The following is a 13,509-nucleotide window of genomic DNA, read 5'->3' as shown; positions in this document are numbered from 1 at the left end:
TAAGAAAGAAAGTAAAACAAACCAAAACAAAACCAAGCATTTGGTTGTGTGCACACAAGATGCTCACACACATGCATGTACTACAGTTGAGAGGGGTAGGGAGTAATTAAGGGGTAAATATGATTAAAACACAATGCATGAAACTCTCAAAAAATATAAAAAATTTAAAAGCAACTTTTCTAGTAACAGAAAGCTAGTACTTCCTTGATTAAGGTCTTGTAAACATTAATGTCACTGCATTTTAGACAAGTAAGAATTAGTCTATAAAAAAGCCTTGTGGGGGCTGGACAGGTGGCTCAGCAGTTAAGAGCATTGGCTGCTCCTCCAGAGGCCCCAGGTTCAATTCCAGTACCCATACAGCAGCTCACAACTGTCTGTAACTCCAGTTCCAAAGGGATCTCACACAGATACACATACACACCAATGTACATAAAATAAAAATCAAACAAACAAACAAAAAGATTAAAATAACACAAACTGTAAAGAAAAATTCTTGTCTTTGGCCTTCATTTGCACAACATGCATATTTATCAAGCATTGCCAAATACCAAGTCTTGTTTTAATTATTTATTTCAGCAAGTGTGTGCCTAGCTCATTATGTCCGAGAAAGCTGTTTTAGCTTTCATCAATAATAAGAGACAAGAGACCTACCTGCAATGTTTCTAAGTATATTTTTCTTCCTAGTTCCTATTCTCAACACAAGTCCGTGTAACATCTATTTTTAGATTTATTTATAGTAGTTTACAAATATCTCACTACATTTACCTGTGAAATTCATACCATATAAAAATTTCAATATGTAATATTACTCATAAGAATTAACAAAAACCCACAAAATAGCTGGGTGTGATTATATACACAGGTAATCTCAGCACTTGAGACAGGAGCATCACAAGTTCAAGAAGAGCTGAGATGAAACAGTCTCAAAAGAAAACAACCCCACACAAAGTACATATGTTATGTACACACTATAGAGTTTTTACAAAAAAGAAAAAGGCAAAGACACAATCTCCTATACATTTACTTTCTGGATTCTGATCAGTGAGGATAGCTTGCAGCAGGCAAGGCACATGGAGCTTATCATGTGGCACACACCTGCAACTACAGGACTCAGGAAGCAGTGAGGAAGAGATGCAAGGTCAAGGCGCATGGGTGCCACACAGTAAGTTCTAGGCCAGCTAGAGCTACCTAGTAAGACCTTATCTCAAAAGAAAAAGAGCCAGGCAGTGGTGGTGCACGCCTTTAATCCCAGCACTCGGGAGGCAGAGGCAGGCGGATCTCTGAGTTCGAGGCCAGCCTGGGCTACCAAGTGAGTTCCAGGAAAAGCTACACAGGGAAACCGTCTCGAAAAACCAAAAAAAGAAAAAAGAACCCACAGTACACAGAAACTTTTTACTAGTACAACGACCTTGAAAAGTTATAGTACTTATGACTTATAAACAAAAAATTCAGGGTATAAAATTTAAATGGAATTATACTTAATTTGAACAGAGACAGAAAGAAGTTAACACCTACACTACAATCTCTGCTGTTCTGGATATATTTGTGAACATCAGGAATATACATTTTGTAAATCGTTAAGTTGTTAAAACAAACAAACAAAAGCAGCAGCAGCAGCCAAGATTAAGGTGCGTGTCTATAATTTCAGATTTTGGGATGCTGAGTTAGGAGTAAAGACTCTAGGCCAGCATGAGAAACACAGTAACATACTATCTCAAAAAATTAAATATAAAAAAAAAAAATAAGCATTTAATATTTGCCAAGCACCATATAAATTTAGTATTACAAATAATTTATTAAACTCTGTTTTCACATTTCTTCACTGCTCTAAAGTACCTCAGATATAAAATGGACAAAGAAAACTTTCTAAATAAAACTAGTAAATTATTACATTTCATAAAATAAAGTGAAATCTCAAAGTTAAGGCATAAATTTTGATTCTCTAGAAAATTAGTTTCATCTACTAAGATCCTATAGAGCATTTCAAAATAAACTGTAATGCTCAATATTGGGAACTGATCACCTAAATAAACCACCAAAGATATTTCAAAGAAAAAATCTTTCCACATACCTCTGAAAATGATGACTGTACAGCTGTGTTGGAATACCAAGAATCCGATCATACACAGCTGTAACTTCTCTCAGATTTCCCTGTTCATTTTCCCAGTTTATATACATTTCCCATAGTTTGTCAGATCGAAAATCTGTTCCTGCAGCTAGAACAGCATGCTCAAAAGTTCTGAAAAATTAAATTACTCTTAAGTTATCTTCCAAATAAAATCACTTCTAAATATTACTAAATTTAGAAAGTAATATTGAAATCAAAGTTATATTCAGTTGCTTCCTAGGCAAGCATGGATTAAAAAGTAGAAGGAATCATATAAAAGAATTGTTTAAAGGAAAAATAAATGAGAAAAAACAAAGGGAAAAGATGAGTGTAATGTATACATTCCAAAGTAAGAGGAACATGGTAGATGAAGTACCTGTTACATATTTGAGAAGTCCTTTAGAACAGAGAACAAAACTGAAGAATTTATAGACAAACTACATCAATTCAAGGAATACGCTAGCAAAAAATGACTGTAACAAGGGACTCAAATTATTATATAAACTAATGAGAAATATACACAGAACTCTCAAAAGCATCTTTCAATTTTAAACTTTCTTTCATTGTGGAAGCAAGTATTTTTTACGCTATTTAGCTAATCTTAAGAAATATCTGTTTAATTGCTAGATATGACATTAAATAAACAAAACTTCACGACCTGGGAGATGGCTCAGCAAGTTAAGTGCTAACTATATAAATGAGGACTAGAGTTCAAATGTCCAGAACCTTTCTAAATACTAGGTGATGGGTATGGTAGCGCCTACCTATCCTTAATTCCAGCACTAGGAATGGAGACACAGGGGATCCCAAGAGCAAGCTAGGTAGCTTTTAAATAACCTAAGTGGCAACCTCTGGGTCCAACTGAGATCACACTTCAGTGAATAAGTTGTCAAGTGACTGAGGAAAACACCTAAAAAGTCAGCTCTGGGATCCAACACATATACACCCAGTACACATGAATATTAAAACAAAAAACACTTTTTGTTGCATAGTTTCAAAAATAAACACCTTAAAAAAAAAAAAAAAAAAAAACAACAACAACAACCAAGGGCCAGTGAGTTTCTTCAATAGGTAAAGTCACTTGCTACAAGCCTGAGGACCTGAGTTCAATCTTCCAGACTCACTGGAAGAAGAGAACTAACTGACCTGTGGCATAAACCTCTCCCCACATACATATACATAGATTTAAAATATTATAAAAAGTCAAGTGAGAGTTGGGGATTTAGCTCAGTGGTAGAGCGCGAAGGCCCTGGGTTCGATCCTCAGCTCCTTAAAAAAAAAGTCAAGTGAAAACAAAACAACTAGGCTCTTTTACCCCAAAGAGACGACATTTCCTAAATTATCTAATGATTTTAACACAATCTCAAATTTTAGGCAGAACAGAAAATTCAAATTCGAATTTTGGCATAAATATGGTATACATACATGTATATAAAAAGCACTTATTCATACAATATAAAAATATAAGTTATTTTTAAGCAGATTAGTGTCCAAGAAACAACAAAAACAACAACAAAAAAAAAAACAACAGAAAAATGAATGTGTGAGAATTTAATGTATATAAAAGGAGGCATTTTTTTTTTCTAATTTATTTTCTGGTTCGGTTTTTGAAGACAGGGTTTCTCTAACAGCTCTGGCTGTCCTGGATCTCGCTCTGTAGACCAAGCTGGCCTTGAACTCACAGAGATCTGCCTGCCTCTGCCTCCTGAGTGCTGGGATTAAAGGAGTGAGCAAAGAAAGCATTTTAAATCAACACAGACTGAACTATTTAGCAGAGGGAAGGGTTAATGTGTATGTCACAACAGCTAGATGAATGACAGAGAGGTATTTAAAATTAAAAGTACAGGGCTTAAGAGATGGCTGGCTGGCAGTTAGGTTTGATTCTCAGCACACACAAGGTGGCTTAATCATCTGTAACTCTAGTCACAGGGGTGCCAACATCCTTTTATGGCCTCCACAGACACCAGGCACACACATGTTGCAAAGACCCACATGCAAGCAAAAGCACCCATATACATAAAATATCCCTTAACTTAAAATACAGAATTTAAGCCGGGCAGTGGTGGCGCACACCTGTAATCCCAGCACTTGGGAGGCAGAGACAGGCGGATCTCTGTGAGTTCGAGGCCAGCTTGGTCTACAGAGCTAGTCCAGGACAGGCTCCAAAGCTACAAAGAAACGCTGTCTCGAAAAACCAAAAAAAAAAAAAAAAAAATACAGAATTTATATATTCTTGGCAAGAAAGACACAAAACTCAGACTTAATTTTTAAAGATAGGTCTCCTCATGAAGCCCTGGCTGGCTCGGACTGCACTATGTAGACCAGGCCCACACTCACAGAGATCTGCCTGCCCATGCTTCTAGAGTGTCAGGATTAAAGGCATGTGCCACCATTCATGATTGAATATTTTAATACATTATGAAAAAAAGTATAATAAAAAGACACTGAAAAAGTTTATTACTTTTCTATTTTAGTATTTTCAGTATTTCTATTTATGTGTGTATGTGTGTCTATATAAGTACATGCAGGATCCAGAATGGAGCACTGGATACCCTGGACCTGGATTAACAGATTGCTATGAGACACCTGATGTGGGTGCTGGAAACTAAACGTGGGTCCTCTGGAAAAACACAAAGTGCTTTTAACCAGTAAGCCATTTTATCATTCAAAAAACAAAGTTTAAAGACATATTAGTACTGGAAGAAATGTTTACTATACAAAGATAAATTTAAAGTGTCCAAGTGGGCATTTGCAAGCATATGCATGTTTATATGTAAGAGAAAGATGTTACTTCCCTAGAATAACCTCAGCGAATCCAGAGAATTATCAGACACCAAGAAAAGCTGGGGAAAGAATGACAACACAATAAAGGCAGAAGGGTTAGACGAAGGTCTGCTTAATCTATGGTGGGGAAGCTGTTTTGTTTTGTTTTTCCAGACAGGGTTTCTCTGTAGCTTTGGAGCTGTCCTGGACTCGCTCTGTAGCCCAGGCTGGCCTCAAACTCACAGAGATCCCCCTGCCTCTGCCTCCCGAGTGTTGGGAATAAAGGCGTGCGCTGCCACCACCACCCGGCTATGGTGGGAAGGCTTTAACTCTGGTCAGCTGTGAGATTTCAGAACTTAGGTTTACATTCATCAGGCAGATCAGCTGCTCCTCCTCTGAAGAAATTGCTTAGCGTAAGCCTTAGACCAACAGGATTTCTCCAACAAAAAACTGAATGTCTTTTATTTTTTTATTTCAAGTATCCTTTATGAAGAAGCTACTGGCTATACTTCTACAAGATGGGCATAAACAAGAAAGAAAAGGATCTATCAAACTTCAATAAACAGGGCCTGAAACCTAGGAATAAAGTTAAGACATTTCCTAGAACCATGGTGATGAGAAAATCCAAAATTGTATGGCAGAACTAGATGACAGCATGGAGTAGACTGCAGAAGAAGAGAGGCAGCTACACAAGGGTGAGGGAAACAGAAATAAGATCTACAGATTATCAACAGACCTGTTTGGAAAGCTGTAAGAAAAGCCTTTTTCTAGACAAATGAGAAACATGGTTGAGTGAAAAGTAGTAACCCCAGGGAAAATACGACTATTAAAGATGAGTATGATGAAAAATACTCAGACTCAAAATGACTAAAATACATATACATGTTAAACAGATTACTAAAACCTATCCTATAGCTATACTGAAAAGGTAAGAAATGGGAAAACACAGTATATGCATGCATTCTTTTTAAAAGCAATAACTGCTCTAACCTGCTGAGCCATCTCTCCAACCCTAATACATGCTACTAAAGGAAAGTTGGAACATGTATGTGAAAAGGCCATGGAAAAGTGACTATTTTCATGAATTTGTGAGAGTGTAAAATTGATACCATTTTTGAGGACCATTTCATAAAATGTCTTTGCAAACATGTTCTATTTTTAATGCATTCCATAAGATATACATACTCGGAGACATTTCTGCAGCACTATTTCCTATAATAAAAGCTTGGTCAAATAAAAATAGGACTTTAACATTGTATTTTTGCAAGTTAAAAGAATGTTTGGGAGAGATTATAAAACATCCTGTTAAAAACGTGGAGAATATGTAAAATTCACATACAAATTTGTATCTGGAGGCACAGACATTAAGACATTAACCATGGGGCTGGAAAGATGGCTCACTTGCTGCTCTTCCAAAGAACCCAGGTTCAATTCCCAGCACCAACATCATAGCCCGTAATTGTCTGTAACTCCAGTTCCGGGGGATCCAATGTCCTCTCTGGCCTCCTGGGGCACACCAGGCACTCAGGTGATATACAGGCACACATGCAGACATGAAAAAAGAAAGCTAACCAACTGCCTTAGCCAAGCGGTGGTAGTACATGCCTTTACTCCCAGCACTCAGGAGGAGGAGACAGAAGGATCTCTAAACATGAGGCCAACTTGGTCTACACAGTGAGTTCCGGGACAGCCAGGGATACAAAGAGAAACCCTACCTCTTTTTTTTTTTTTTTTTTTTTTTTTTGGTTTTTTGAGACAGGGTTTCTTTGTAGCTTTGGAGCCTGTCCTGGACTAACTCTGTAGACCAGGCTGGCCTCGAACTCACAGAGATCCACCTGCCTCTGCCACCCGAATGCTGGGATTACAGGCATGTGCCACTACCGTCCGACGAGAAACCCTATCTTTAAAAAAAAAAAAAAAGAAAGAAAGAAAGAAAGAAAGAAAGAAAGAAAGAAAAGAAAAGAGAAAAAAACACACTGACCATAAGTGAGTAAAATGTAAACTTGTAAACTAAGTTAAAGGAGTGTATTTATTTCATGTGCTGCTTTTTAAATAGTAGGAATGAAGCAAATATTAACTTCCAGTTTAGCATTCATAAAGTTTTCTTATCAACATCTGAACACTCATCTAAGTATCTTCAAATACATTAAGTATCAAATATTTACCATACCCTCTTATTGTACTGTTCGTCTCAGGGTCACCAGGGTCCAATGTTTCTTTTAAGAAATTTATATAATGTATCCAAAGATCAACACTAAGAGGTATTGCCTGAAGCCCCCGTCGATAAACCTAAGAAGAAAACAATAAACTGTACCTCAAATATTTAATTATTTCTTAAAAGAGAGGCAACACTGTGTTATCCGGTGAACCTTAGAAATACTAATTACTGGAATTTTGTTTAAATAATCTACCATTACCATTTGGGTGGAGGTTGGATAGAACATGGCAATGTTCTGATCCCCACGTGCAGAGTCTTGATCTTCAAAGCGCAGCAGTCCCTGCATTCTGACCGGGTTGTGTGGGCAGGCTTTGGGTTACAGACCATAGGGCACAGACCCATTAGAGCATCAATGACAGCGTCTGACCAAAAATGCAATAAGACGTAGCAAATGTGACTAGCAAACCAACTCTATTGTTTGGAAATTGAGAAATAAATGTAAGTGAGAGAAAAGCCCTGCCCTACTTGTTAAGCTGCAGTGTAATACAGAGGCTTGCACTGCAAAGCTTGACAAACTGTAGAGGTTTAACGCACCTGCCAACAAAGAGAGAAAATATTAGCTACAAATGCCACAATAGTGACAAATGCAAATAAAATACCCTATAAAAAATGTATGATCATAAATGGTAGGTACTGCCAGCCAGAAAAAAAAAGTGTTTGTTATTAATTGGCTTACAGTACCTAACAGAGAAAACTGTGTTCATTGATGTACGCACCTCATCTGATTGTTTAATGTTGTCATGTCGCTTTTCAAGGTCTGCATACTTTTTCCAGTAACCATAGCAATACGGGTAGTGTATGAAAAATTTGTCAAATGCTTTCCTGGCAGCCATCAAGTGATTCTGATGAAAATAAAACAAAGTGTTTAAACATCTTAGAAGTTTTTATCAAAGAAACAATAATTACTAACTTTGTCAAATAGCAGGGTAGCTTTATCCCCCAGAGCTGGGGATAAAACCCAGGCCCTCACAGATGCTAGCCCAGTGTACTCCACCTTACTTAAGTGCACTCCCATATCCCCAAGGTAACTATTTCACTAATTTTACATATCCACACACAAACCTCAATTACTACACAATATGCAGCATTGTGTTTACGTACTTTACACAATGCATAATCCTATGTAATTTTCAAAGCTAAAATATATGCTTCTATCATTATTGAACTTAATCTGAAGATTATTTAAGAGATTAAACTTTAATTACAAAACAGAAAGGCTTGAACTGATACTAGTGGATTATTCTGTCCCTCTTACATACACCATTTAAATAGTTACTAACCTCCTGTTCTACGTACTGAAGCAAATATACCCAGCCTGTAAAATCCTGAGGATTAGTTTCTACTGTTTTCCAAAATTTCTCAAATTCTGGAGGGAAGTTTCCTTCTGTTTCTGTCACTGGAAGGTCCACAGCACTTGCCATTTCATTTTCTTCTGTGGATGCATTCACGCTGGGAGAGCCATCAGGTGACTGTTCCATCTCCGTAACATTCATAATCTCAGTACTGAAATCTGGATGCTCTACTACTACCTCTGAACTGTTGCCTGTGCTGCCATTATCAGAGTTTCTGTACTCATCCATGTGAGAATTTTGCATAGCTACTTATTTGGTCTTCAGTTAATGATCTGCAGAAACACACACACACAAAAGAGAAACAGATCCCAAATGCTAGTAAACTTATTTGTCATGACCAAACATTTTTTCCTGTAGATTTTTTTTTCTTTTTACGCGCATGAACGCTTTGCCTGCATGCATGCACCACGTACACGCCTAATCCCTAAGGTCAGAAGACCATGACAGACCCCCTGGAACTAGAACTACGAACGGTTATGAGACCCTATGTAGGTACTAGGTACTGAATCTGGATCTTCTATGAGAGCAGCAAGTACTCTCACACACTGACCCAGGCCTCCAACTCCACACTTTTTTAAAAAAAGATTTATTTATTTATTATGCATACAGCATGTATGACTACAGGCCAGAAGAGGGCATCAAATCTTATTACAGATGGTTGTGAGCCACCATGTGGTTGCTGGGAATTGAACTCAGGACCTCTGGAAGAGCAGCCAGTGCTCTTAACCTCTGAGCCATCTCTCCAGCCCAACTCCACACTTTTTAAAGCCCTGTCTGCCTACTACAAGTACAGATAGGAAAATCAGCACATTTTATTGATTTGTCTACAAATAATAGAAACTCTATTGATAATATCTATCAATATTACCTGGGATTACAAGCACGTGCCACAAGGCCGCAAATACCTGGCAATAGTTCAAGTGTAACCCAACCTTTTGATACTGTAACATACCATTATCATCTACAAAGATAATGAGAACTCTGCAACCGAGTTAAACTACTCCTCCTCCCCCCGCAAATTTAACTCATGCAATTCATGCAATGTTTTAAGTAAGTCTACTGTTTTGTGTTAGACTACCATTCTCATATTCCTAGCTATCCTCAGACACATATGCTCCTGAAAACCATACTCTGCACACATCTACAAGAAATTTATTTGCTCACATGATATTTCATTATGCCAACAAGAAGCTGGCATTGTGTTAGCACAGTGGTTTTCATCCTGTGGGTTGGGACCCCTTTGGGGGTTGAAGTGCCCTTTCACAGGGGTTATCTATTGGAAAACACAGATACTTACAATTCTTTGTTTATGTATTTTTTTAGGTATGAGCACTCTGCCATGTATACCAGAGAGAGCTTCAGATCTCATTATAAATGGTTGTAAGCCACCATGTGGTTGCTGGGAATTAAATCAGGACCTTTGAAAGAATAGCCAATGCTCTTAACCACTAAGCCATCTTTCCAGCCCTACATTACAATTCTTAACAGTGCAAAATCAGTTATGAAGTAGCACAGAAAATAATTTTATGGATGGGAGTCACCACAACATGAAGAACGGTATTAAAGGGTCACAGAATTAGGAGGGTGAAAGCACTGTGTTAGCAGCATGCAATTGTCAATGTTGGCACTTAATTTTCTTGGCTAATCCCTACTGACTACTTCATAGATAGAAGTCGTTTAAAGAAATGTTCAAATTCAATCAGGAAGAAAATGATCAACAGAAGCACACTAGCATACTGTCCTTTTTTAATGAGAAAAAGCAAAAGCTTTCTTTCCCAGAGCCTTACAGCATTTACAGTCTCCTAATCCCTTAACTGGAATTGGGTACACTGCTGCTTTGGACAAAATAAGTTTTCTATTAATAAAGATAATGTAAGAGGAATAGTGAATATGTAACTGTTGTCCACTAGATATTACAGAACTTTTCAAGAAACATTCAGCATAACCCCAGATCCTTATTTTTTCCTTTGACCCAGAAGTTCTAGTTGGTATTTGCCCAAATTTTTACACATACATGTATATACCTTAGTGAATGTTCGGGCACCATATGTGCGCAGGTGCCTGAGATCAGAGAGGACACTAAATATCCTGAAACTTTTACTCAGTCATCAGTGAGCCACATAGCATGGGTGCTAGGAATCAAACTTGGTTCCCTTAGAAGAACAACAGCAAGCACTCTCATCCATATTACTATTGTAATAATTACTATCTCTCCTACACATCAGTGTTTTTTTTTTTTCAAGCTAAAGACTGCTTCAAGATAGCTTCTGATTTCTTTAAACAGAAAAAACAAAACAAAACAAAACAAAACAAAACAAAAAACAGAAAACACCCAAGTCAGGCAGGTACAGTGTCACAAGCCTCTAATCTCAGCTTTTGTGAAATACTTGTAGGAAGATCAAGTGCTCTATAATGGGCTACACAGGAAGGCCATGACTGAAAAAGATAATCAACGGTAATCTCAGTACTCGGGAGACTCAATTGGGTTACATAAAGTCCAGCCAGCTTGGGCTACATAGAAGACCCTGTATTTGGGCTGCAGAGGTGGCTCAGTTTTTTATAGCATCTACTGTCTTCAGGGTGGGCTGCTTATAACTACCTTCAACCCGGTTGGGCGGTGGTGCACACCTTTAATCCCAGGACTCAGGAGGCAGAGCCAGGCAGATCTGTGTGAGTTTGAGGCCAGCTTGGGCTACAGAGTGAGTTTCAGGAAAGGGGCAAAGCTACACAGAGGAACCCTATCTCGAAAAACAAAACTAACAAAACAAAAACTACCTTCACCTCCATCACCAGGGGGTATCCCACACTTCTGGCCTCCATACCCACCCGCATTGACATGCACATACCACCAGACACATACACACAGAGGAAAAAGAAAAAGAAAAGAGTATATACATACATTAAGGGCATATGCTGAAACACACACACAATTCAACTCATATAGACACCTTCTATTTTGAGTGCAGAAAAAAAAAGTTAAAATACTGCACTGCTGTACTATTGGTACAGATGAACAAATCTTACTAGATTATTAAATTTTGGGAGAAAGGAGCTTTGTATCCCTAGAAACCTATGAACAGATGACATATCCAGCCCTAACTTGGCAATATGTTATTCCTCAGACTAACAAAACTCTTCATTCCTACAACTCACCACACTAATGGTTTACTAAGCATACTTTCATATGCTATGACATTTTCTTATAAAATGATAGGGATGGCAGACTCAAATACATTAGGCAAAAAACTAAGTATGTATTACATGGAAACACAAGCACTCTATACTCTCAATTCAATATTTATTTTATTTGGGGCCTATTAAACACTTGCCTAACAATCAGCATGCTATTTTAAAAATTAAAAGGAATTTTAGAAAATGGCTTAAATGATGAAAACTCATTAAACATGGTGCATTTGACTTAACATGTTTTTTATATGCCCATGGAAGCACATAAAACCTTATATATCATTGACTTTTACCATAAACCACGTAAGTAATATATATAAACTGAAGTCATTAGCTAGTTAGCTAGCTAGCTAGCTTTACAATCCACAAATGACTCCATGTCTCATCCAAAGATGAGTCATCTGTGGCTGTTAGAAGAAAAGGGCTTATTATAACAAGTGGTTTTGGCAACCTGTCTCTAGAGACTAAGTAGGATGTTCACAGACAGACCTTGTTTCCTCGTTTTAAACAATTATGTCTCAGAAATTGAACTTTGTTTATATATTTACAATGTCTGCATAATCTTCAGAGCTTATGTCTTACACAGAATTCTTAACACATAACAGAAGATTCTGCTTCTCCTTGAAAATGCACAAATCTGAACTTTATAACTTGATTTACAAAATCTTTTTTCCTCAATTCAACTCTAAGGTACAAACAGCACCAACTATTGAGTCTTTAAAATACCAAATGGCTCAGCAGGTAAAGGCACTAGCTAGCCACCAAGCCTCAGAGGGAACGGTGTTAAGTTCCAAATTTTCAAATTCTAGAATGAGGTTACAAACATGAGGGGAGGAAGGGATTTAACAGCTGTTGCTCATTTTTCTCAAAAGACTTAAAAGACTACCATGGCGCCCAAAGCACTTAAGTCCCAACCTAAGCTTTCTCGTACGCACGCACCGTGCATTCTTAGCGTCCCCCTTTCCATTTCCAGCAGCTGAAAATTGTAAAGCATTTCCGAATACATTCCACTAGTTTCCTAGTGTAAGTTCTTGAACAGAAGGCCATTTATCAGTATCAGGCCAACCGGGGACATCTGAATCAGCATAAAGCTACATAGTATCATCACTGCATCACTACTAATACCTTATGCTGTGAGCTCCAAGGAGTATTTTTTATCTTAAAAGAGACTGCGGGCACCGGATCACGAGAGGCAAAAATCTATAGACGCAGGCTGTTTAAAAAGGATCCTTTCCCCTGTCCTTTCACGTAGGCTCTTCACGTGTCCGTCCGTCCGTCCGCCCGCCCGCCCGCCCCCAACCCCCTACCCCCAAACCGCTGGCCTACGGTATCGGTTTCGCAGTGACCCCCGTCCTGGCCCTCAAGAGCCCCTCCACTTCGCGTCGTGCGGGCCACGCGGGGGCCCGGGTCCGGGGAAACACGGGGTGCAGCCCCCACGCCGAGCGGGCTCGCCAAGGCAGCCGGAGGCTCGCTCCCCGCCCGCCCGCCCTCCCGCCGCAGCCCTCGGGAGCAGCGCCCGCCCGCCGCCCGGGGCGCCCACCCCAGCCCGGCTCTGCCCAACAGGTGGGACGGGGAAATCGGGCCACGCGCAGGCAGGCAGCCCGGCGCCAGGCGCACGCCAGGCCTCGAGGCGGACGAGCAGGCGAGGCCGCGGCCCGGTGCGGCCTGGGGCGCCGCAGGCCCTCCCCTCCCCGGGCGCCTCCGCCGCCGCCCGCTCCAGGGGCGCCCGCCCGCCCGCCCGCCCGCCACAGCTACCTCACGATGGACGCCGCTCGCTGCCATGAGCCGAAGCCCGGGCCAACCTCGCCGAAGATGGGCCTCCCAACGCCTCACTCCGCGCAGCGACCTCAGCCGCCTCCGCCAGCGCCTCCGCCTCGTCGGGG

General features: G+C 39.6%; 1 protein-coding gene across 4 annotated transcripts in view; it reads right to left on the bottom strand.

The window, feature by feature from the left end:
• Positions 1-13,509, bottom strand: part of Prpf39 (pre-mRNA processing factor 39) — a 27,024-nt gene extending 13,515 nt beyond the window's left edge. Inside the window, exons 1-7 of one of the 4 annotated variants that reach the window (XM_036206541.1) lie at positions 13,382-13,509; positions 8,369-8,712; positions 7,805-7,930; positions 7,554-7,622; positions 7,288-7,450; positions 7,041-7,159; positions 2,072-2,239 (exon numbers count right to left, since the gene is read on the bottom strand). In XM_036206541.1, coding sequence (XP_036062434.1) covers positions 2,072-2,239; positions 7,041-7,159; positions 7,288-7,374 — 374 coding nt within the window. In that variant the 5' untranslated portion in view covers positions 7,375-7,450; positions 7,554-7,622; positions 7,805-7,930; positions 8,369-8,712; positions 13,382-13,509. Of the gene's footprint in view, positions 1-2,071; positions 2,240-7,040; positions 7,160-7,287; positions 7,931-8,368; positions 8,713-13,381 lie in introns of those variants that run through there. The other 3 variants (XM_036206539.1, XM_036206540.1, XM_036206542.1) reach the window with 3 other exon arrangements.

This window comes from Onychomys torridus, chromosome 14, assembly GCF_903995425.1.
Source record: "Onychomys torridus chromosome 14, mOncTor1.1, whole genome shotgun sequence".
Taxonomy (NCBI): domain Eukaryota; kingdom Metazoa; phylum Chordata; class Mammalia; order Rodentia; family Cricetidae; genus Onychomys; species Onychomys torridus.
Note: the sequence above shows the minus strand (reverse complement) of the source record. Positions and strands in the feature narration are given on the sequence as shown.